General features: G+C 42.5%; 1 protein-coding gene across 1 annotated transcript in view; it reads right to left on the bottom strand.

Moving 5' to 3' along the window:
- Window positions 1-18,622, bottom strand: part of UNC5C (unc-5 netrin receptor C) — a 392,973-nt gene that overhangs the window by 98,273 nt on the left and 276,078 nt on the right. Inside the window, exon 4 of the mRNA XM_074991994.1 lies at window positions 623-726. Coding sequence (XP_074848095.1) covers window positions 623-726 — 104 coding nt within the window. The remainder of the gene's footprint in view (window positions 1-622; window positions 727-18,622) is intronic.

The following is an 18,622-nucleotide window of genomic DNA, read 5'->3' as shown; positions in this document are numbered from 1 at the left end:
CTCTCATCCGGCACCAGTCAGGTCCCCAGGATGCCGGTTGAGACAGATTTAACCTGTATCAGATAAAAGAGATAAGCCATTTTAGAAGATGGATTATTCGACCTTTACATCACCCTGTTTCAGCTTTGGAAAGTCCCTTATCAGATCCTGGCATGGGCCCTCGTACTATGCTCTGCAGCCTGTGAGCACAAACATGAGGAAAATGAAATACTGAAAATTAAAAATAAACATTTTAGGGAGGCATGAAAGCCAGTTGCTTCAAGGAGAGTAATTGCTTCACTTTAAAAGAGAGACAAAAAATAACAGGGTTGCATTCATAAATCCCACCAGGTATTTGTCTTACTGATGCCAGATATAATACTGCTGTGTTCTGATTTCATGAAAGAGAGAAAAAAAAAAAAGTGAACTGCCTGTGGCTGTGTCCGGGAGGGCATTCTAATTGACTCCGAAGTCATTAATCAGTTCCCAATCAATCTAGTCTATCAGCAGCAGGCAGTTAGGTCTCCATTACCTCCCATTCATCATGCCATACCCTAATTCACTGCACCATTAAGCCACATATTAGGCCTCAGCTAGGAAAACTAAGTGGCACTTGCTAGCACAGGAAGCTGTTGTCACTCACCTCAGCTACCGGGATGCCTTCAGGTGGACGGCACTGGAGCAGGACTTCCTGTTCCAAAGATACTTCTTTCCCCAGGGGCTCCTGTTCAAAAGTCTTCCGGAGATCTAGTAAACACCAAAAGCAGGTTGTGAGATCTTTAATACTTCTTGAAATAATGTGACAGATAGTTATAGCAGTGTAGCATGTGTGATAGAGTCTTCCCAAGCAGACTGGGAGACTCAACCACTTTCCTGAGAGACCTCTACTGTAAAGAGACTGGAACGTATTTTTCACTTCATATTATTATGTTGGAGAACTTACATGGGAAAACATTTCTAAGCAATTTTATTATGTTTTACCTGTATTACTGTCTGCCTAGCAGCCCGGGTCACAGACCATGACCCTGCAGAGCTAGTGCTGTAGAAACAGAACAGAAACATGGAGCTCAAGGAGCTTACAATCCAAGTAGATTACAACAATCATCATTTGGAGCTGGATTGTTTTTGGCTCCTGTGCAGCTTCATATGAGTGAGCAAGAGAGAGAAAACATCAGGCGCTTCTTCCCCTCTCTCTTCACCCACCTACCCAACCAAAGGGAGTCTCTGCACCAAGGAGCCATGTCTACACAGGCAAATTCTTCCAGAAGGCAGCAGTGCTCTTCTGGAAAATCCCAGGAGTGTCTACACACAAAAGGTGTTCTTCTGGAAGGTATCTGGAAGGAAGGAATCTTCCAGAAGGACTCTTATGGAGTCCTTACTCCATTCCCATTTCAGGAAGACCACCCTCCTCCAGAAGAATCTTCAGGAAGAAAGGGCATGCAGATGTTCCATGAGCTCCTCTTCTGAAACAACAGCCTGCTGTGGCACCGGCCATGGTGTTTCCTGGCCAGTTCTTTCAAAAGAGTGCACATGGCTGTGTGGATGTGCTCTTTTGAAAGAATGGGTAACTCTTTTGGGCCACTTCTTAGGTGTGGACAGCTTCTGGAGGGTTTTCCAGAAGACAGCTTCCAGAAGACAGCTTCTGGAGGAGTAGCGCTGTAGAAGACAGCTTCTGGAGGGTCTTCTTCTGGAAGCACTTGCCCGTGTAGATGTGGCCAGAGAGCACCAGACCTCTGTAGGCAAAAGGCCTTATCTATATCAAAGGCTAGTATACACTAAAAATCTAAATGAGGGGTCAGCAACCTTTCTGAGGCAGAGTGCTGAAATTTGACCTTTTGCCTTATGTACAATCCAATGCTGGTGACACTTTTTAAAGTAACTAATAGTCCTACTTAAAACAGCATCATTAATAAATAAACTAAGATGCACAGCTTTACTGTTTAGGTGATGGTTGATATCATCTGGTCTTTTGTTAATCCTCAGGTGGCATGGCTTTGAGCAAGTTCCTGTCTGCATGGGGTATGTGGGAGGGGCAGGGCTGAGCTCCCACCTCACATGCCAATGAAAATCAGCCAATGAAAATCAGCTTGTGTGTCGCTCTTGGTACCCAGGCTGGGGATTGCTGGTCCCTGGCATAGAGTTTAATGTTTGATGCACTTACAAGCCTCTCAAAGGAGATGTATTGCCTCCAAACTGCAGAAGTATTTAATATATTCTATTCAATGGCTTCCTAAATGATTTGGGTAATGGCAGAGAGCACACACTTAACAAAGTTTGCTGATGATACCAAGCAGGGTGTGATTGCAAGGGCTTAGGAGGATAGAATTAGAATTCAAATGGATCTTGATAAACTGGCAAAATGGTCTGAGATAGACTGGATGAAATTCAGTAAAGACACATGCACAATGCTGCACTTAGGAATGAATAATTAAATGCACATGTACAAAATGGGAAGGGACAGCCTAGGAAGGAATACTGCAGAAAAGAACCTGGGGCCTACTGTGGATCACAGACTAAATATAAGTCAACAATTCAGGGCTGTCCACTGTGGGGTGCAAGACCCAGGACAACCCCTCTCTCCATCACAAGCCCCACCACCACTTCCACTCTGATTCTTCTCACCCCCGCTCTGTCCTCACCCCACCTCCACTCCGCCCCTTCCCATACTCCCACCCGTGCTCTGTCCTTCCTCTCTTCTTCCTATCCCTGTTCTGCTCCCATTGCATCAATTCCTTCAAGCCCTCTCCCAAGAGCAATTCTGCCCAGGAAATTATTGGAGAAATTGTCTCCCCCCCGGCCCACACTCACCAAGGTGACAGGCAGGGCCTTCCCCAGAGGGCATGGAGACTGGGGCAACCTCCCCCAGTTCCCCAGGCTTAGGACTCAGGCAACTGCCCTTGCTGTAGGCCTTGCCCTGACTCTGCTCTGCCCCACCTCCACTCCCTCCCAAAAGCCATGCCCCTGCTCCACTGCCTTGTCCAAAGCCCCCTCACACAAGCTGCCTGAATCAGGGGCTTACCAGGGGCCTGTCATGGGGCTGAAGGAGGGGCTGGCCTCCACCACACTCACTGTGACAGCCTGGCAGCTTGTGCTGCTCCACCTGGTTTCCCTCTCCCACCCCACTGCGCTTTGCTTCACAGCACTGGGGGAAATGGAGGGCCCTGCTGCTGTGCTGAAGTGGAGCATAGCATGCTGGGAGAGGGTGGCTAAGCAGAAAGGAGCAGGTTGCTGGGTTGCTCCGGGTCCTGCCATCATGCTGTGTGGGGGGGTGACCCCTGCTGCTGCCCCATGCCAGGCCTCCATGGTAATCCCTCAGGCTGCTCTAGGTCCTGTCCATGTGAGGGTTGAGGCATACACAGTGGGAGTCCCCAAAGTGCAGGGCCTTGAGTGTCCACCCCAAACCATCCTATGGACAGGGCAGCTCTGGTGGCGCTTCTTTCTTTGTTTTTTTTTAAATAAACAATCTCTCTCTCTCTCTCTCTCTCTATATATATATATATATGACAATAATCTTAAGTATTCCCTGGCATGTGGATTTACTTCTGTCTGCTTTTCTTGCAAAACATTAAATGTAGACCTGAAGTTAACCCAAATACCCTTTTATACATGCACACACAATATATTTAGCAAGACAGAGATTATATATTAGATATATCTAAACACACACTATGTATAATAGTCATCTCACTTATAAAAATGGTTTAATACTTATGAATTTAAATACATTACCCATAAAGTGCAATAATCACATTTAGTACACAAACAAGCTTTCTTCTGATTATTATAAACAGGTGGCAGAGATGAGTGTGAATAGTACATTTTCCTTATCAAAAACTCCAGTCGTGTTTTTACCTGGTCAGATTTGTGAACATAAAGTTTCCCATCTCTGAGTGACTTGATATGCTGTAATAGTTTAAAAGCACCACTATGTTCCAGTGGGTCAGTGATCTGCAAACTAAAAAACACTCTAAATATGGACTCTGATGTAACAGATGGTGAAGTCCTCAAAGAAGCCATTAGAGACTAACAAGTAAATTATACTCATTTGAAAAAAGGACAGAATTGTGCATTTAGAAGATAGGGAACATTTATACTTCATTTTGTCATCCTTGTCCTGTGTGCTTAGAGCTTTATCCATCCAGAACTATGTATGTCCTCCCAAGCCACAGAATTACCAAATAGATGCAGAAAGATGCTGGGTATGAAGTTATGTTTAATTATTCAAGAATAAAGTTGGCTTGGTTTGAAAAGCCAACAAACAGAAGCACTAACTAAAGCTTTTTAGAAATGTTGAGGCGATAGAAAGCTCATGTAAATAACTCCAGGAACTGCTGTGTCCAGTTAGATAAATCCCATTAGATTAGGAGTGGGGCTGTTTTTTAGCAAAATTGTTGTTTGATTAAAGATTACCTTTTTTTAAAAAAATGTGAAAATATTTTGATTTTCTTAAATCCTCCATTTGCTGTTTTCTGATACCAATCTTCATTTCCTTGCTGTCTGTGGTGTTAGAAGGCTCTCTCCTTATCAATTTTGATTGGGTTTCCTTAATCACATACTGAGATTTTTTTCAAAATCAAATACTTTCAAAAGCAATATTTTTCAACTTAAAAATGCCATTTTTGAAAGTTCTGACATTGCAAATGAGGTAGAAAAAGCTAAAATATAATTTCCAAAAAAATTCAAACTGAAAAATGTGTTCCATTTTGAAACTAGAATAAAACAGACTTCAGAAAATGTTGCGACTGAAACCAAAATAGGATAGACCTGCTCTAGTCAGGGCTTTTGCCTATGCAAAGGCTGTGAGAATTGCTATAGCCCCTAGGTCTGTAACAGGTTCCTTTCTGTAGTTGTCAGAGGGTTTGGTAAGATTTCCACCCCTAACGGTAGCATGAGTGGTGTGAGGTAAAGGGGTTAGGGTAGCCTCTTACCACATCACTTTAGTAATATATGGTGTGTCTACTCTGCACAGAAAAACCCAGGGCTGGCTTGTGCCAATCTCTTTGGGCTTGCGGTCATCTTTCACTGCTGTGTAGAGTTCTGGGTTTGAGCTGGAGCTCAAGCTCTGAGACCCATAAAATTTCTTCTGAGGCTGATTAGGTCAGACAAGGAAGAATTCATTTCTTATGTGAGGGAATCAGCATATCTCTTTGGCGTCATTCCCATGAAGCTTGACTGTTGTATGAGCCACTATATCAGGCTTGGGAGAATGAAAGAAAGTGATGATCCATATAGCTGCACAATGCGAGCGCTATATAACTGCTTCCAGAGCCACAGCCTTCATCAACAGTCACCTTGGTGCTCCTGTTGAAGTGGGGTTGGTTTGGCTAGCACTTTCAAGCTGTAAAGCAAATATTTTTCTTCTATTCCTCCTATGTAGGGTGTGATGTAATTGAAAGAAATTCAAGTTTAAGAATTAAAATTCTGGGATGCATTTGTGTGCCAAATCATAGTTTCCTTACTAATGTGCCATCCCAGGAAAGCCAATGACTGCTTTTCTGCCACATGTTCCAGGCATAGCTCAACACCCACATCCACACACACACACACACACACACACACACACAGAGGGGACACTGGGACACCATTCTGAGATTACTGAACTACCTAGGCATAACCTGTTGCAACCAGGACAGAGGGTCTAATTTGCAACTGTGTTGAAAAGAATGGTTTTCCCACTAGCGTAATGGACTAACAGAATGGAAGGATCAATCTCTGCATAAACCCATTTCTGAATTTCTTTGCTTTTTGGCAAGGGAAAAATAGACCTTTATTACGAAATATTATAAGTGGCTCAATTTTAAATTCCAAATGTAATATATCCTTGGTCTAAAAACAACCCAAGCATTCTATTTTTAATCTCCCAAAGGTAGCAGTTTCTATGTACAAGTCATTTCAACCCCTGGTATTTCTCCATTTCCCTTTTTCAGCTTTTCCTTTGCAGACGGCAAAGAATGACCTTTTTTTCCTTTTAAAATTGTTACAAACTGTATTTTATTCCTTCATTGTAGTTCCGAGTTTTCTTGTAATGTGTGGGTTGGTAAAACTTAAAGGATATCCTTTATCATTTTTTGAGAAAGGCGGTAAGAGGCAGGGCAGATGCCTTCAAGGCAGTGTTAATGCTAGGGGTGACTGATGAATAAGCATGAAAAACGGACACTTGTCAGCCAGGAATTATACGTAAAGCCAGAAATGTACAGAACAATGCAGCATTAATGTCAGCAAAAGATAGATTTCTGCCCTTGGTAGACCTTAAAGACTCCTCACTTCTCTTTTGTGCTCTTTTCAATAATACTAACTAGTAATTTCCGTCTAAAACAAACATAACAGCCTCTTCAGAAAAGGAACTAGCCTTTTTGAAACACTCTTTTCACCCAACTTTGATTTAGTATGAGCTGATGTCAATAAGAGAGGATATAGCCACTTGCAGAGTACGTTGAGGGAGATAAATTTTTAAGAGCATGAAATTTTTTTACTACAAGAGATAGTGCATGTGTTGTGTATACATACAGATATTCCCTTCCCACCAGATTTGTATACAGAAGCAACAGTCACAACATGGATTTTTAAACCTAATTTAGTGGAGATATAAGGTAAGCAAAGTTGGCAGATAAAGTTTGTATCATGTTGGAGACCAAAGTTCTAAAGGATGAAAAGACCTGTGTCGTTTTAGTTTCTCTCAACCTCACGAACAGCTCATCAGGGCTACGTCTACACGTGAAGCCAACATCGAAATAGCTTATTTCGATGTAGCAACTACACGTCCTCCAGGGCTGGCAACGTCGATGTTCAACTTCGACGTTGCGCGGCACCACATTGAAATAGGCGCTGCAAGGGAACGTCTACACGCCAAAGTAGCACACATCGAAATAAGGGTGCCAGGCACAGCTGCAGACAGGGTCACAGGGCGGACTCAACAGCAAGCCGCTCCCTTAAAGGGCCCCTCCCAGACACAGTTGCACTAAACAACACAAGATACACAGAGCCGACAACTGGTTGCAGACCCTGTGCCTGCAGCATGGATCCCCAGCTGCCGCAGCAGCAGCCAGAAGCCCTGGGCTAAGGGCTGCTGCCCACGGTGACCATAGAGCCCCGCAGGGGCTGGAGAAAGAGCATCTCTCAACCCCTCAGCTGATGGCCGCCATGGCGGACCCCGCTATTTAGAAGTTGCGGGACGCGCAACGACTACACGGTCCCTACTTCGATGTTGAACGTCGAAGTAGGGCGCTATTCCTATCCCCTCATGGGGTTAGCGACTTCGACGTCTCGCCGCCTAACGTCGAAGTTAACTTCGAAATAGCGCCCGGCGCATGTAGCCGTGACGGGCGCTATTTCGAAGTTAGTGCCACTACTTCCAAGTAGCGTGCATGTGTAGACACGGCTCAGGTTACCATTAATAGCATCCTATAAGTACTGAATGAACTGAAATGAATGACTATATTTGCTATTTCAACTATGCATGAGAGATACGAAGCTGAGTGGGGACAGGAGTGTAGGTCTTTTTACTAGTGCCAAAATTCTGGATTCAACTGGCCAGCCTTCTGTGATTTTGCTTCCATAGCTTTCCACTATTTGGGACGCTCTCTTTTGCAAACATAGATTAAGGATTTCAAATATGGATTTTCAATTCCAAGCACTAGGAGAGAAAAAGGGAACTCAGAATTATGTTTCATCACCACATTTCAGTTACTTCTTCCTGTTCAGGGCTGAGTCTATGACCTTCGTATTTGACAGCAGTCATACTGGCGGCTAGAGTAGTAGGAAGGTCCCATAGCTTTTCTGAATTAGTTTTTGATTTTCTCCTGATGTGGTTCCAGCTCTTTGTTGTTTCTTAGATCAAGACAGATTTCCAGTGAGACTGTGATACCAGTCTCATCAGACTGTGATGTGGCAAATCCCTCAGAAATCTCTCAGAACTGCTTTCACAAATGTCATGCCTCTCTCTGGAGTATCCTTTCTATAAAATGAACTCTGTGTTTTGATCAAAGTTATCCTAATATTTGGTGGAAATTTCAACACATCTCTTCTGATTAGATGTAGATGTGGAAACACAGACCCAAGGTCTCAGCTGGGCCCAAAGAACAATGAAGACAGCTGCTGGGGAGTAGGGGATAAAATAACCCTTTGTGCCTCCAAATCGATAGTGAGGCCAGTTCTGCACCATTCTAATCCCTTGCATAACGACTGCTTTTAATGACTCCAGCTGATCTCCAAGTTCCAGCAGCTGAGGAGTACTGCACCGTATAAGTGCCACAGAAGAACATCCTTTCCTGAGCTATGTGCCTAACATTTACAGACAGTAGAAGAGCATCAAAGAAGCCAAAGGATTCCCTTTTTGAAGGGGAATCTTCCACTGACTAGCGCCTCTGGCTTCAGAAAGTTTTGTGCAAACAGGTGAAAAGTTGCTGTAATGGCATTCAAGATGCTGCCCACAAATATCCTTTATTGGACCATGGGAAACTTGGCCACATCCTTGGCATACATTCTGCACCTCAGTGAGAAAGGAGCACCAAGCACATAGTACAAGTTGAACCTCTTTAACCCAGAACTCTCTCATCCAGCAAACTTCGTAATCTCCCATGATTTTAGTTAGCTGGATGACCACTCACCATGGGTGTGGCCAAATTTCCTGTGGTCCTACAAATTTGTATACAGCCACCTGTCCTGACTCTCAGTGGTCTGTGCTGTTATTTAGTGGTAATTTACCCCTAACTTGTCTCCTATGAGCCCAGTAAGCAGTGGAAGTGTTGGTAAAGTGCCAGAAAATATTGACCTCCCATTGTCTGGCAAATTCTCTCATCCGGTATAAGTCAGGTCCCAGGGGTGCCGGACGAGAGAGGTTCAATGAAAACATGTAAAACATCTCATTTTTTCCCAGCACATATAACAAGTGTTCTCATAACTTCCTTTCTAATTTTTAGAAGGATTAAAATGTTCATTTCGAAATTGAAAGTGGAGCTAAATACTTCTAGTATCTTTTAACACTATGTGACATTAATTTAAATGTGAGTGTGAAATTAAAAGCATTGACAAAAATCCATAGAACCACTAAGTTCAGTTTTATCTTGGAAAAAAACTGTAAGACAAAATGAGTTTTTAACAACTTTGGCAGGTCTTTGTTTTTGAAGACCCTAAATATATCAAAGGAAGGGTAGTAGCTAGTGATTTTAGGTGTGCATGTGCAATTAGTCAGGCAGCTAAAGTTATACCATACAGGAACTCTAACAGCATTTCTGTGAGCAGAACTTCCAAATGCTGCAAAAACACGTTGCTCTGATTCATTACTCTGTCTGTAGTAGCAGACTATTATAGAGGAAATAGATGCACAAAACTTTAGTTAACTTTTTGATTACTATATCTCCATCTCCTTCAAGGTTCAAACAAAGTGTGTTGTAAGACTTTTAATTGTATGAGACATGACAATATATTCAGGACCTCTTGAGTTCCCTTCCAGTTCTAGGATTACCAAGGCTCCCAATGAAGCTAATAAGACATACAAATTAAGAGAGTTGTCAAATAAAAGTAGCACTAACAACATTGCTGTCCATTTTAATTCAATGTGTTGTTAACTCAGTACCGTGAAACCCCGAATCGCAGTGTGGATTCCGCACAGAGAGGTCTACCATTGACATGGTCTTCTCTCTAAGGCAGCTGCAGGAGAAGTGCATGGAGCAGAGGAAGCCACTCTACATAGCCTTCATCGACCTGACCAAGGCCTTTGACTTGGTCAGCAGGGATGGTCTGTTCAAACTGACTGCTCCACTAGATAGGCTGTCCTCCACAGTTACTCAAGATGATCCAGTTGTTCCACGAAGACATGAGAGGAACTATCCAATATGATGGTGCATTATCAGATGCTTTCAGAATCAGGAGCGGCGTTAAACAAGGATGTGTGCTTGCTCCGACGTTGTTCGGGATTTTCTTCGCACTCCTCCTGAAGCATGCCTTTGGATCTTCAACAGAGGGCATCTTGCTGCACACAAGATCTGATGGGAAACTGTTTAACCTTGCAAGGCTGAAAGCTAAGTCTAAGGTGCGGGAAGTCCTCATCAGACACATGCTGTTTGCAGACGATGCTGCTGTAGTGTCTCACACAGAAGACCAGCTTCAAAAACTGCTGGATCAGTTCTCCAAAGCGTGCAAGGACTTTGGGCTTACCATCAGCCTAAAGAAGACAAACGTACTTGGTCAGGATGTTGCTGAATCCCCATCAATCAGCATTAACAACTACACGTTAGAGGTCGTCCACGAGTTCGTTTACCTTGGGTCCACCATCACTGACACCCTGTCGTTGGACACTGAGCGAAATAGGAGGATCGGAAAAGCGTCCACAACTCTGTCCGGACTCAGCAAGAGAGTGTGGAATAACAACAAGCTGTACACTCACACCAAAATGCAAGTCTACAGAGCCTGCATCCTCAGCACCCTCCTTTATGGCAGTGAGACTTGGACCCTGTATGCCCGTCAGGAAAAGAGGCTGAACGTCTTCCACTTGCGCTGCCTCAGGCGCATCCTTGGAATATCATGGAAGGACAGACTGACCAATACTGCCGTCCTCGAGCAAGCTGGAATCCCAACCATGCACACCATCCTCAGGCAGTGTCGACTCCGCTGGCTTGGCCACGTCCACAGGATGAATGATGGAAGGATTCCAAAAGACATCCTGTATGGTGAGCTAGCCTCTGGCAAAAGACCTCCCAGACACCCCCAATTGTGCTACAAAGATGTCTGCAAGAGAGACCTCAGAGAGGTAGACATCGAGCTGGACAACTGGGAAGAACTAGCAGACGACCGCAGCAGATGGAGGCAGGAGTTACACAAGGGCCTTCAGAAGGGCGAGATGAAGATCAGACAGCTAGCAGAGGAGATGCGAGCACATAGAAAGCACACTAAGGACTTGCCAGACACCCACTATATCTGCAAGAGATGCAGCAAGGACTGTCACTCTCGTGTGGGTCTTCATAGTCACAATAGACGCTGTAAATGAAGTCCTCAATTGAAACTTTAAAGGGCGCGATCCATAGTCTGTGCAGACTGAAAGATGCCTACTACTACTACTGTGAAACCCCATAAATTTCATGTATTATAAATCCTAGTCATAACCCTTCTTCTTAATGGATGTGGAGCTTGCCAAGCCAATTTGTGGCAGACTTCTGAGTGAAGAGCAAAGCCTTCAGACCAGCATCAGATGGCAGTCATAATGATGTTTGACACGAGGTCTGTCTTTGGCCACAGCTGTATGTGGAATACTTTTGTTGGCCCTAGATGTGATGAATGGCTGTATACAGAACTTGGCCTTGCTCATTAGGCCCCATGACTGGCAAAGCAAATCAAAGACAGACACATGTATGGTTAGACCATTACAGAAAACTGGTTTCTGACATCAGATGCAGACCATTCTTTATGCCACATCAATGTCATGAAACAATCTCAACAGGGTAAATGGGCTTGCAACGTATTCTGGGGTGGTTGAAGAGGTCTGTGTAAAGTGGTAGGCTCAAGTTTGCCCTGATATTGTCAACCATTCTGGCTGTAGCATCCTTATGGTGGATGTGTGGAAGACTGATGTTACTTTAACATAGAAAGCCATGGTCACGGTGTCAGGTATCGGAGGGGTAGCCGTGTTAGTCTGGATCTGTAACAGCAACGAAGGGTCCTGTGGCACCTTATAGACGAACAGAAAAGTTTTGAGCATGAGCTTTCGTGAGCACAGACTCACTTCATCAGATGCTGGTCTTGGAAATCTGCAGGGCCAGGTATAAATAAGCCAGAGCAAGGGTGGGGATAACAAGGTTAGCTCAGTCAGCAAGGGTGAGGCTTACTACCAGCAGTTGATCTGGAGATGTGAACACCAAGGGAGGGGAAGCTGCTTTTGTATTTAGCCAGCTATTCAGAGTCTTTGTTTAAGCCTGAGCTGAGGGCGTCGAATCTGCAGATGAATTGTAGCTGAGAAATTTCTCTTTGGAGTCTGGTCCTGAAATTTTTTTGTTGTAGGATAGCTACTTTTAAGTCTGCTACTGTGTGGCCTGGGAGATTGAAGTGCTCTCCTACGGGTTTTTGTATATTGCCATTTCTGATATCTGATTTGTGTGTGTTTATTCTTTTATGTAGAGACTGTCCAGTTTGTCCGATGTATATAGCAGAGAGTGTGGGTTGAATTGCCCCAGTTATGATATGCATATTGAGTATGTCTAAGTGCCAACCAGCTTGAATGAGACAAATGAAGCCAGGTGGAGCACAGCAAACTAGATGATCAGAAGTGCCAGCCAGTTTCCTTAGAAGTTTTTTTTTATATATCCTCACCTTAGTTGCAGTTTTCCTCAGGTGGCTAAGATATGTGAGATATCTATTTAAGTTTATTGCAGGGTAGACTAGGTGGGATTCCTGTTTCATGTAATATCCATTAAGGAGGGCAATCAGTTCTTGTCTTGTTTTCAAAATGGAACATACTCAAAACTGTCTTGGTTATGTTTGACTGTAAATGCACTAATTGAACACCACTACAGAATCAAAGCCATATGTATTAAAGAGATCTACTAGAAAATGTTGCTTGATGTGAATGATTCTAGTGTAGTAAAAATGCAAAATGAGCTACTGCATACAATGAATACTAAAATGCTTTCTCTCTCTCTATGGCTATGTCTAGGTTACAGCCATTTGTCGACAGAAGTTTTTGTCAGAAGATATCTTCCAACAAAGCTTCTGTCAACAGACTGCAGCCAAACTGCCAAACAGTTTGCAAGAGTCACCCCATCTGTCAACAGAGAGTGGCTGGATTGCCCAGCCACTTTCTCGACAAAATGGCCAACTGGAAGCACAGCAGACAGGGCTCCCTGGTGCTCCAAAAGCCCTGCCTGTCAACAGAGGGACCCCTGGAATGTCCAGACCGGCTTCCTGTTGACAGATCTCTGCTGAAAGACATGTTATGTCTCATGGGAAGCAGGATAAGACTGTCAACAAAAGTGCTGCATTCTGTCAATTTACTGTCAACAGAATGCCTTGGGAATCTTCATGCTTCCCAGGTTTTGTCGACAAAATGCTAGTTTTGTCAACAAAGCCCTGTAGTGTAGACATAGACCTCTTCCATCACAAGTCATAGGCTATCTTTCTCTCAAGAGTAATTTCAATTTGAGACCATGTGACCAAGTTCCCTCCATAAAGGATACAAATAATGCACATTGACAGTAAATTACTCAACGTGCAGGGAAGAAGGAATCAAGTTCCCTTTTTTAGTACTGCCCAATCTATACAAACCGGCTATGTCTAGACTAGAGAGTTCTGTCGACAAAGCCAGGGTTATGTCAACAAAACTCGCAGAACTTCTACATACAAAATGTGTTTTGTTGACAATCTGTTGACAGAACTTGGTACTTCCACCGACAGTGTTCTGCCTCTCCATGATGAGGAATAATGCATTTGTTGACAGTTTCTGTTGACAAAAAGGTCATGTGGATGCTCTGGGGGGCCCTCTGTCAATAAACAGGGCCTCTGGTTCACCAGGCAGCCCTGTTTGCTGAGCTTCTGGTTGGTTCTTCTGTTGAGAGAGCAGCCAGGTAGTCTGGCTGCTCTCTGTTGACAGAGCAGACTGCTCTTTTGATCCACTTTTGTGAGCGGACATGATCTGTCAACAGAAGTTTTGCTGGAACAGATCTTCCAACAGTAACTTCTGTCAACAGATCACTGTAGTTTATATGTAGCCACCATTTATTCCATCATATTTTATATATTTCACATTCCTGCATTCTTGAATTCCTTTCAAATGTCCCCTTTCCCCCCAGTCTTATAACTAATACATTATTCTCGAATATTTTGGTGGCAATTGTAATTCTGCAACATAATATATGAGAACAGAACTCCAGAATTGAAAGGTTAACTGCCTGTGTGCCAGTAATGAATGAGTGATTATTTTCACATTTGTCTTTCTGTCCAATGTAAGTGGAGATAATCCATCAGGTAAACTAATCCACTTTCCCATAACACATTAATCTTATCTGTATCCAGTATGAGACTTATATATGAGCTATATTTAAACTCCCTTCTTTAAAAAAAAAACAATTCTGGGAAAAAGGCTTTTAAGTCTATAGAAGACTAAGATAAAATTAAAGGCTAGTTTAATAAGCACGGTGCCTTATTAAATAGCGATTTCTTAGTGGAAAAACGCTATGATTGTTTTTTCAAGTTTCCATTTGTTTCCAAGATACTGGAAAGAATTCACAACCAAGAAGACACTTAAATTCATTATGCGAAAAGCCTACTTCAATGAAACTGGAAAGAAAGCTATTTATTTCTTGCAGTAGGTTTGAAGTTGGATGTGCAGATACTGGCCCTGAGTCTGATTGTATGTGTTCAGGGGAAATCAATGAACCTAGTGGAATCCACATCAATGTAAAAATGGTACAAGTGAGAGGAAAAGAAAGCAATTTCAAATATATTGTTGTGCTATAAAGTGATAAGACATGATCTTCAGTGGGGGTTAATTGGCATGACGTCTCTAAAGTCAATGACACTAGTTATGAAACCATCCCATAATTTAGGTTAAAGCTTGCAGCACTTAATTAGTTTTTATCAAGTAGAACCCTCACGGGGTTTAGTTCTATTCTTGGTTACACAGGCACAGCATGCATTGATTTCTTTCAACTGGAATTTTGCTCAAGCAGCGAATATAGGATTTTATCCATATAATCAGATCAGCATCCTTCAAATATTAGTTTTAAAATGCTGCAGTGGCTTTGGACTTTTTTTAAAACAAAAGAGAAACAATGTCTTAACTACTTTGTCTTCTCTTCATAAAGCTGCAGTTTCTTAATTTAGAAAGAAAAGTATATTTTAGACCCAGTGTACATTAACATTTCAAAGCATCTGAGCATCTCGTAGAGTTGGTATAGCTAGGCACTGCCTAGAATGACGAGGAAAATTATATTTGTGCCATCTAATATCATGAATCCCAGAAAATGAATTGTATTACTTCAGCTCTACTATTGTTTATTCTGTTTTTCCATTTGTTAACTTATTAAAATACCTGGGATTTTTAGGTCTACACCGATACTAGAAAATCTGCCAATTTACAAAGATAAACTTCCTCCAGCCTTTTTCATTGTGGGGAGCCCAAATTCTCCAGTGGAAGAACTCCAACTAGAATCATTGAGTTTCCATTCTGCTGTTCCAGAATAACCCTCATAGAAGAGAATGATCCAAATCTTAATTGCAAAGGGTATGTCTACACAGCAAAATTATTTCAAAATAGCAACTGTTATTTCAAAATACCTATGTGATTATCTACACAATGCAATCACTATTTTGAAATATTTTCAAAATAGCAAATGCTATTTCAGAATAATTTCAAAATAGCGGATGCCTTACTTCAAAATTGGTAAACCTCATTGTAGATTGGTCTACACATGCCCCCTCCATTAATGGGGCAGTTCAGAAGATGCTAATGAGGTGCTGACATAAATATGTAGTGCCTCATTAGCACTAATGCTGGCCGTGCACGATTCGAAAGTGCTGCTTTCAGAATGCATGCTGCCCATGCAGACGGGTGTCTTTCAAAAGGACCTCCTGACTTGGAAAGCCCCTTCTTCCTAAAACCAAATAGGTTTAAATTTCCAACATGTGTGTTGCTCTGAAAAACACCACTCTTCACTCCAAATTTAAAAATGCCTGCACTCTTGAACAACTGAAGTTCTCTCCTTGGCAGACATGATTTTTCAAGTGACTTTATGCAGAGAACTTCTATTGACCAGGTTGTTTTGTCATTTCTGACACATGCCTGACCTTGCATTAAATAAATACAAGCTGCTTTTCCAGGATCCACATTCTTCACACTTTCAAATTACTTTTTCAGTTAATTCTATTACATGGTCAATGAACAGAGATGTTGAATGTAATTTTTTTTTGTTTTTGTTTTAATGGACTTCAGAACTGGTCCTTCAGAGGATACAATAATTCTACAACCCTGCAGCAATAACATTGGTGGACAGAATAAGAAAAAAAAATGAATCTTTCTTCTGAACATGTTAGAAAGCACTAATGATGTCATTATGGTATGGTACAAATTGTGCTCAAATCACCAGCTATGGCTATTAACAGGAAGTAACTGCAGCACACAGAACACTTTACACTTTCCCTTCCCCAAATATACCAGCCATCACTTTTTCATCCTTATTAAAAATGAAAAATGTCTGACCTGATGTCATAACATCAGATAGTTAAACTGTGTTTTATGCCCTTCAGAACGCAGCATTGTGTGCTTACTGCAGGCAAATTTAAGGGCCAGATTCTGCAGGGGTTATATGCAGGTGTACAATACAAGGGCACCTTCCCACTCACTGTTTGTCCCAGATAATGACCAGGAGAGCATAAGAATTGTTCTCTCCTGAGAGGTTCTCTGGGCCATAATACCCCAACATGCACCATCCAGGGAGATTCACCATTGTGAATAAATCATCCCCAAACAACATAAATCACACAGATAGAGGCACCAGTGTGAACAGTGCTATGGTGGCTGGAGAAGTTGTGAGAGCTGGAGTAGCTAAGCTGATGGAAGATCTCTTCCTTGCTGGCTTAGAGTAGTGTTTCTCAACCAGAGGTACATTCTGCGTGCTGATTCATTTTAACTCCCAGTTTAAATTTCCAACATGTGTACTTCTCTGAAAAACACCACTCTTCACTCCAAATTTAAAGATGCCTTCACTCTTGAACAACTTTAGTTCTCTCCCTGGCAGATGTGATTTTTCAATTGACTTTTTGCAGAGAACTTCCATTGACCACGTTCTTTTGTCTTTTCTTCCAGATGGGCATATGAACACATCTACATATTTGCCTAGTTTTCCAGGCTACATGTAAAACACCTGTAAAGTCAGTACACTTGAAAAGTTTATTCAGACAATGACTTGTTTCTACTGCTCCATATGATTTATGCTGAAATGTAAGTACAATATTTCTATTCCAATTCATTTGATGATAAGATGGTAGAAAGTAAGCAAGTTTTCAGTAGCAGTCTTCTGTGATATTTTTTTCCTGTCTTTGTAAGTAAGGGAGGTGTAACTTGGTGGTATGCGAAAAAATCTGACTCCTGAAAAAGGTACAATAATCTGGACAGGTTGAATGGCACTTCCTTCAAGACCCCAGGTCATATGAGGATCACGTTTCTCAACTGGTCATCTGTGGGTACTTACATTTTTTTTTTAAAGGGGGTACTTTATAGAAAAAGGTTGTGAAACACTGGCTTAGAGCACCTCCATTAGTGAGCTTACAGCAGTGGTGCAGCTACACAGCTGCAAATTTCTAGTGTAACTCAGGCATCAATGCTGGGACCTTCTATTGCTTTCTGCCTGTTTTAAATTTTGGCACACTTAGTGTTTCTGATTAGTGATATTTCGTCATGCAAAGCCTACCTTGGCATGCCCAGAGGGTGTAGGAGTTGAGATATCATTTTATATGGGCATCACTACAGTGGCATATTTAGTTAAATTTCAAGTCTAGTCTAATTTACTTGGCTGCATCTACACATGCACCTACAAATGCCCCCTCCTTTCCTTTGGTTTAGGAAGAAAGGGCTTTCAATGGCAGGGGGTCCTTTCAGAAGACCCCCAGCAACACAGGTGGTGTGAGTTCCGAAAGTGGCATGTCCGAATCATGCATGGCGCCGTTGTGCTAATGAGGTGGTGCATATTCATGTCACCACCTCATTAGAATCTTCCGAACTGCCTCTTTAACATGCACCCTCTGAAAGGAGGTGGCATGTGTAGACGCAGCCTTTATGTTTCTAGGGTAGTCCACTGCACACTATCCTGGAAACAGAGCTTCAGTTATGCTAGTGTCAATTCACAGTCAACCATTGAAATCAACTGAATGGAATAACACTGACACAACCGAGCGTAGAATCTGGCTAATTATCTTTACCTTGTAGACAATAATATCTCCATTCACTGAAGAACATACTGTATTTAGCATCTACACAAGTATTTATTATTTACCTACAAGACCAGCTGAAAAGCTGTAGTTTAAAATAGATGAATTTTCTGTGGCTGGGTTTCTGTAGCACAGCATAAATCTGCAGGCTACCAACCCAACACTGCAGCGCTGAGTCCCATGAACAACTACACACATAGTTTTGTCCAACCCCTCTGCCAGCTTACCACTTCCATGTGTGGCTCTAGCTCAACCACCCCTCTGTGCGGGGCCCTGGCTCAACCCCACACCCTGCCCTGGTTCGACCCCCAACATGCAGCTGTGGTTCATCCCCCCCCAGCCCTAGCTCAAATCTCCCCATGAGCGGCTCCCGTTCAAACCCCCGTGTGCCCAGTTCAACCTCCCCGTGGCCCAGCTCATCATCTTAATTGTCCAAGAAGCTCCAAATCAAGGAAGAGCATGCACAAATATCGAAAAGCTAACCTACAGTTCACAAGGCTCAGTTCCTCCATTTTAAAAAGTACACATAAGCGCTATAATACTTACTTGACTTTCCCTCTTTCCGTTAAATGTGATCAAAACTATCACTCACAAGCAAAGATCTGGGATGCCAATTTTTCTGCCCAGAATGAGGAAGTTTTTTATAGATAAGTTACAAGCCTCTGAAAATAGAAGTCTATGTTGAAATCATTGACAGACTTTTGGCTAAAGTGTAGTATCCGTATATATATTA

The sequence above is a fragment of the Carettochelys insculpta genome, chromosome 4 (genome assembly GCF_033958435.1).
Source record: "Carettochelys insculpta isolate YL-2023 chromosome 4, ASM3395843v1, whole genome shotgun sequence".
NCBI classification, from domain to species: domain Eukaryota; kingdom Metazoa; phylum Chordata; order Testudines; family Carettochelyidae; genus Carettochelys; species Carettochelys insculpta.
The sequence above is the reverse complement of the archived record's forward strand: the minus strand, read 5'-3'. Positions and strand labels throughout refer to the sequence as shown.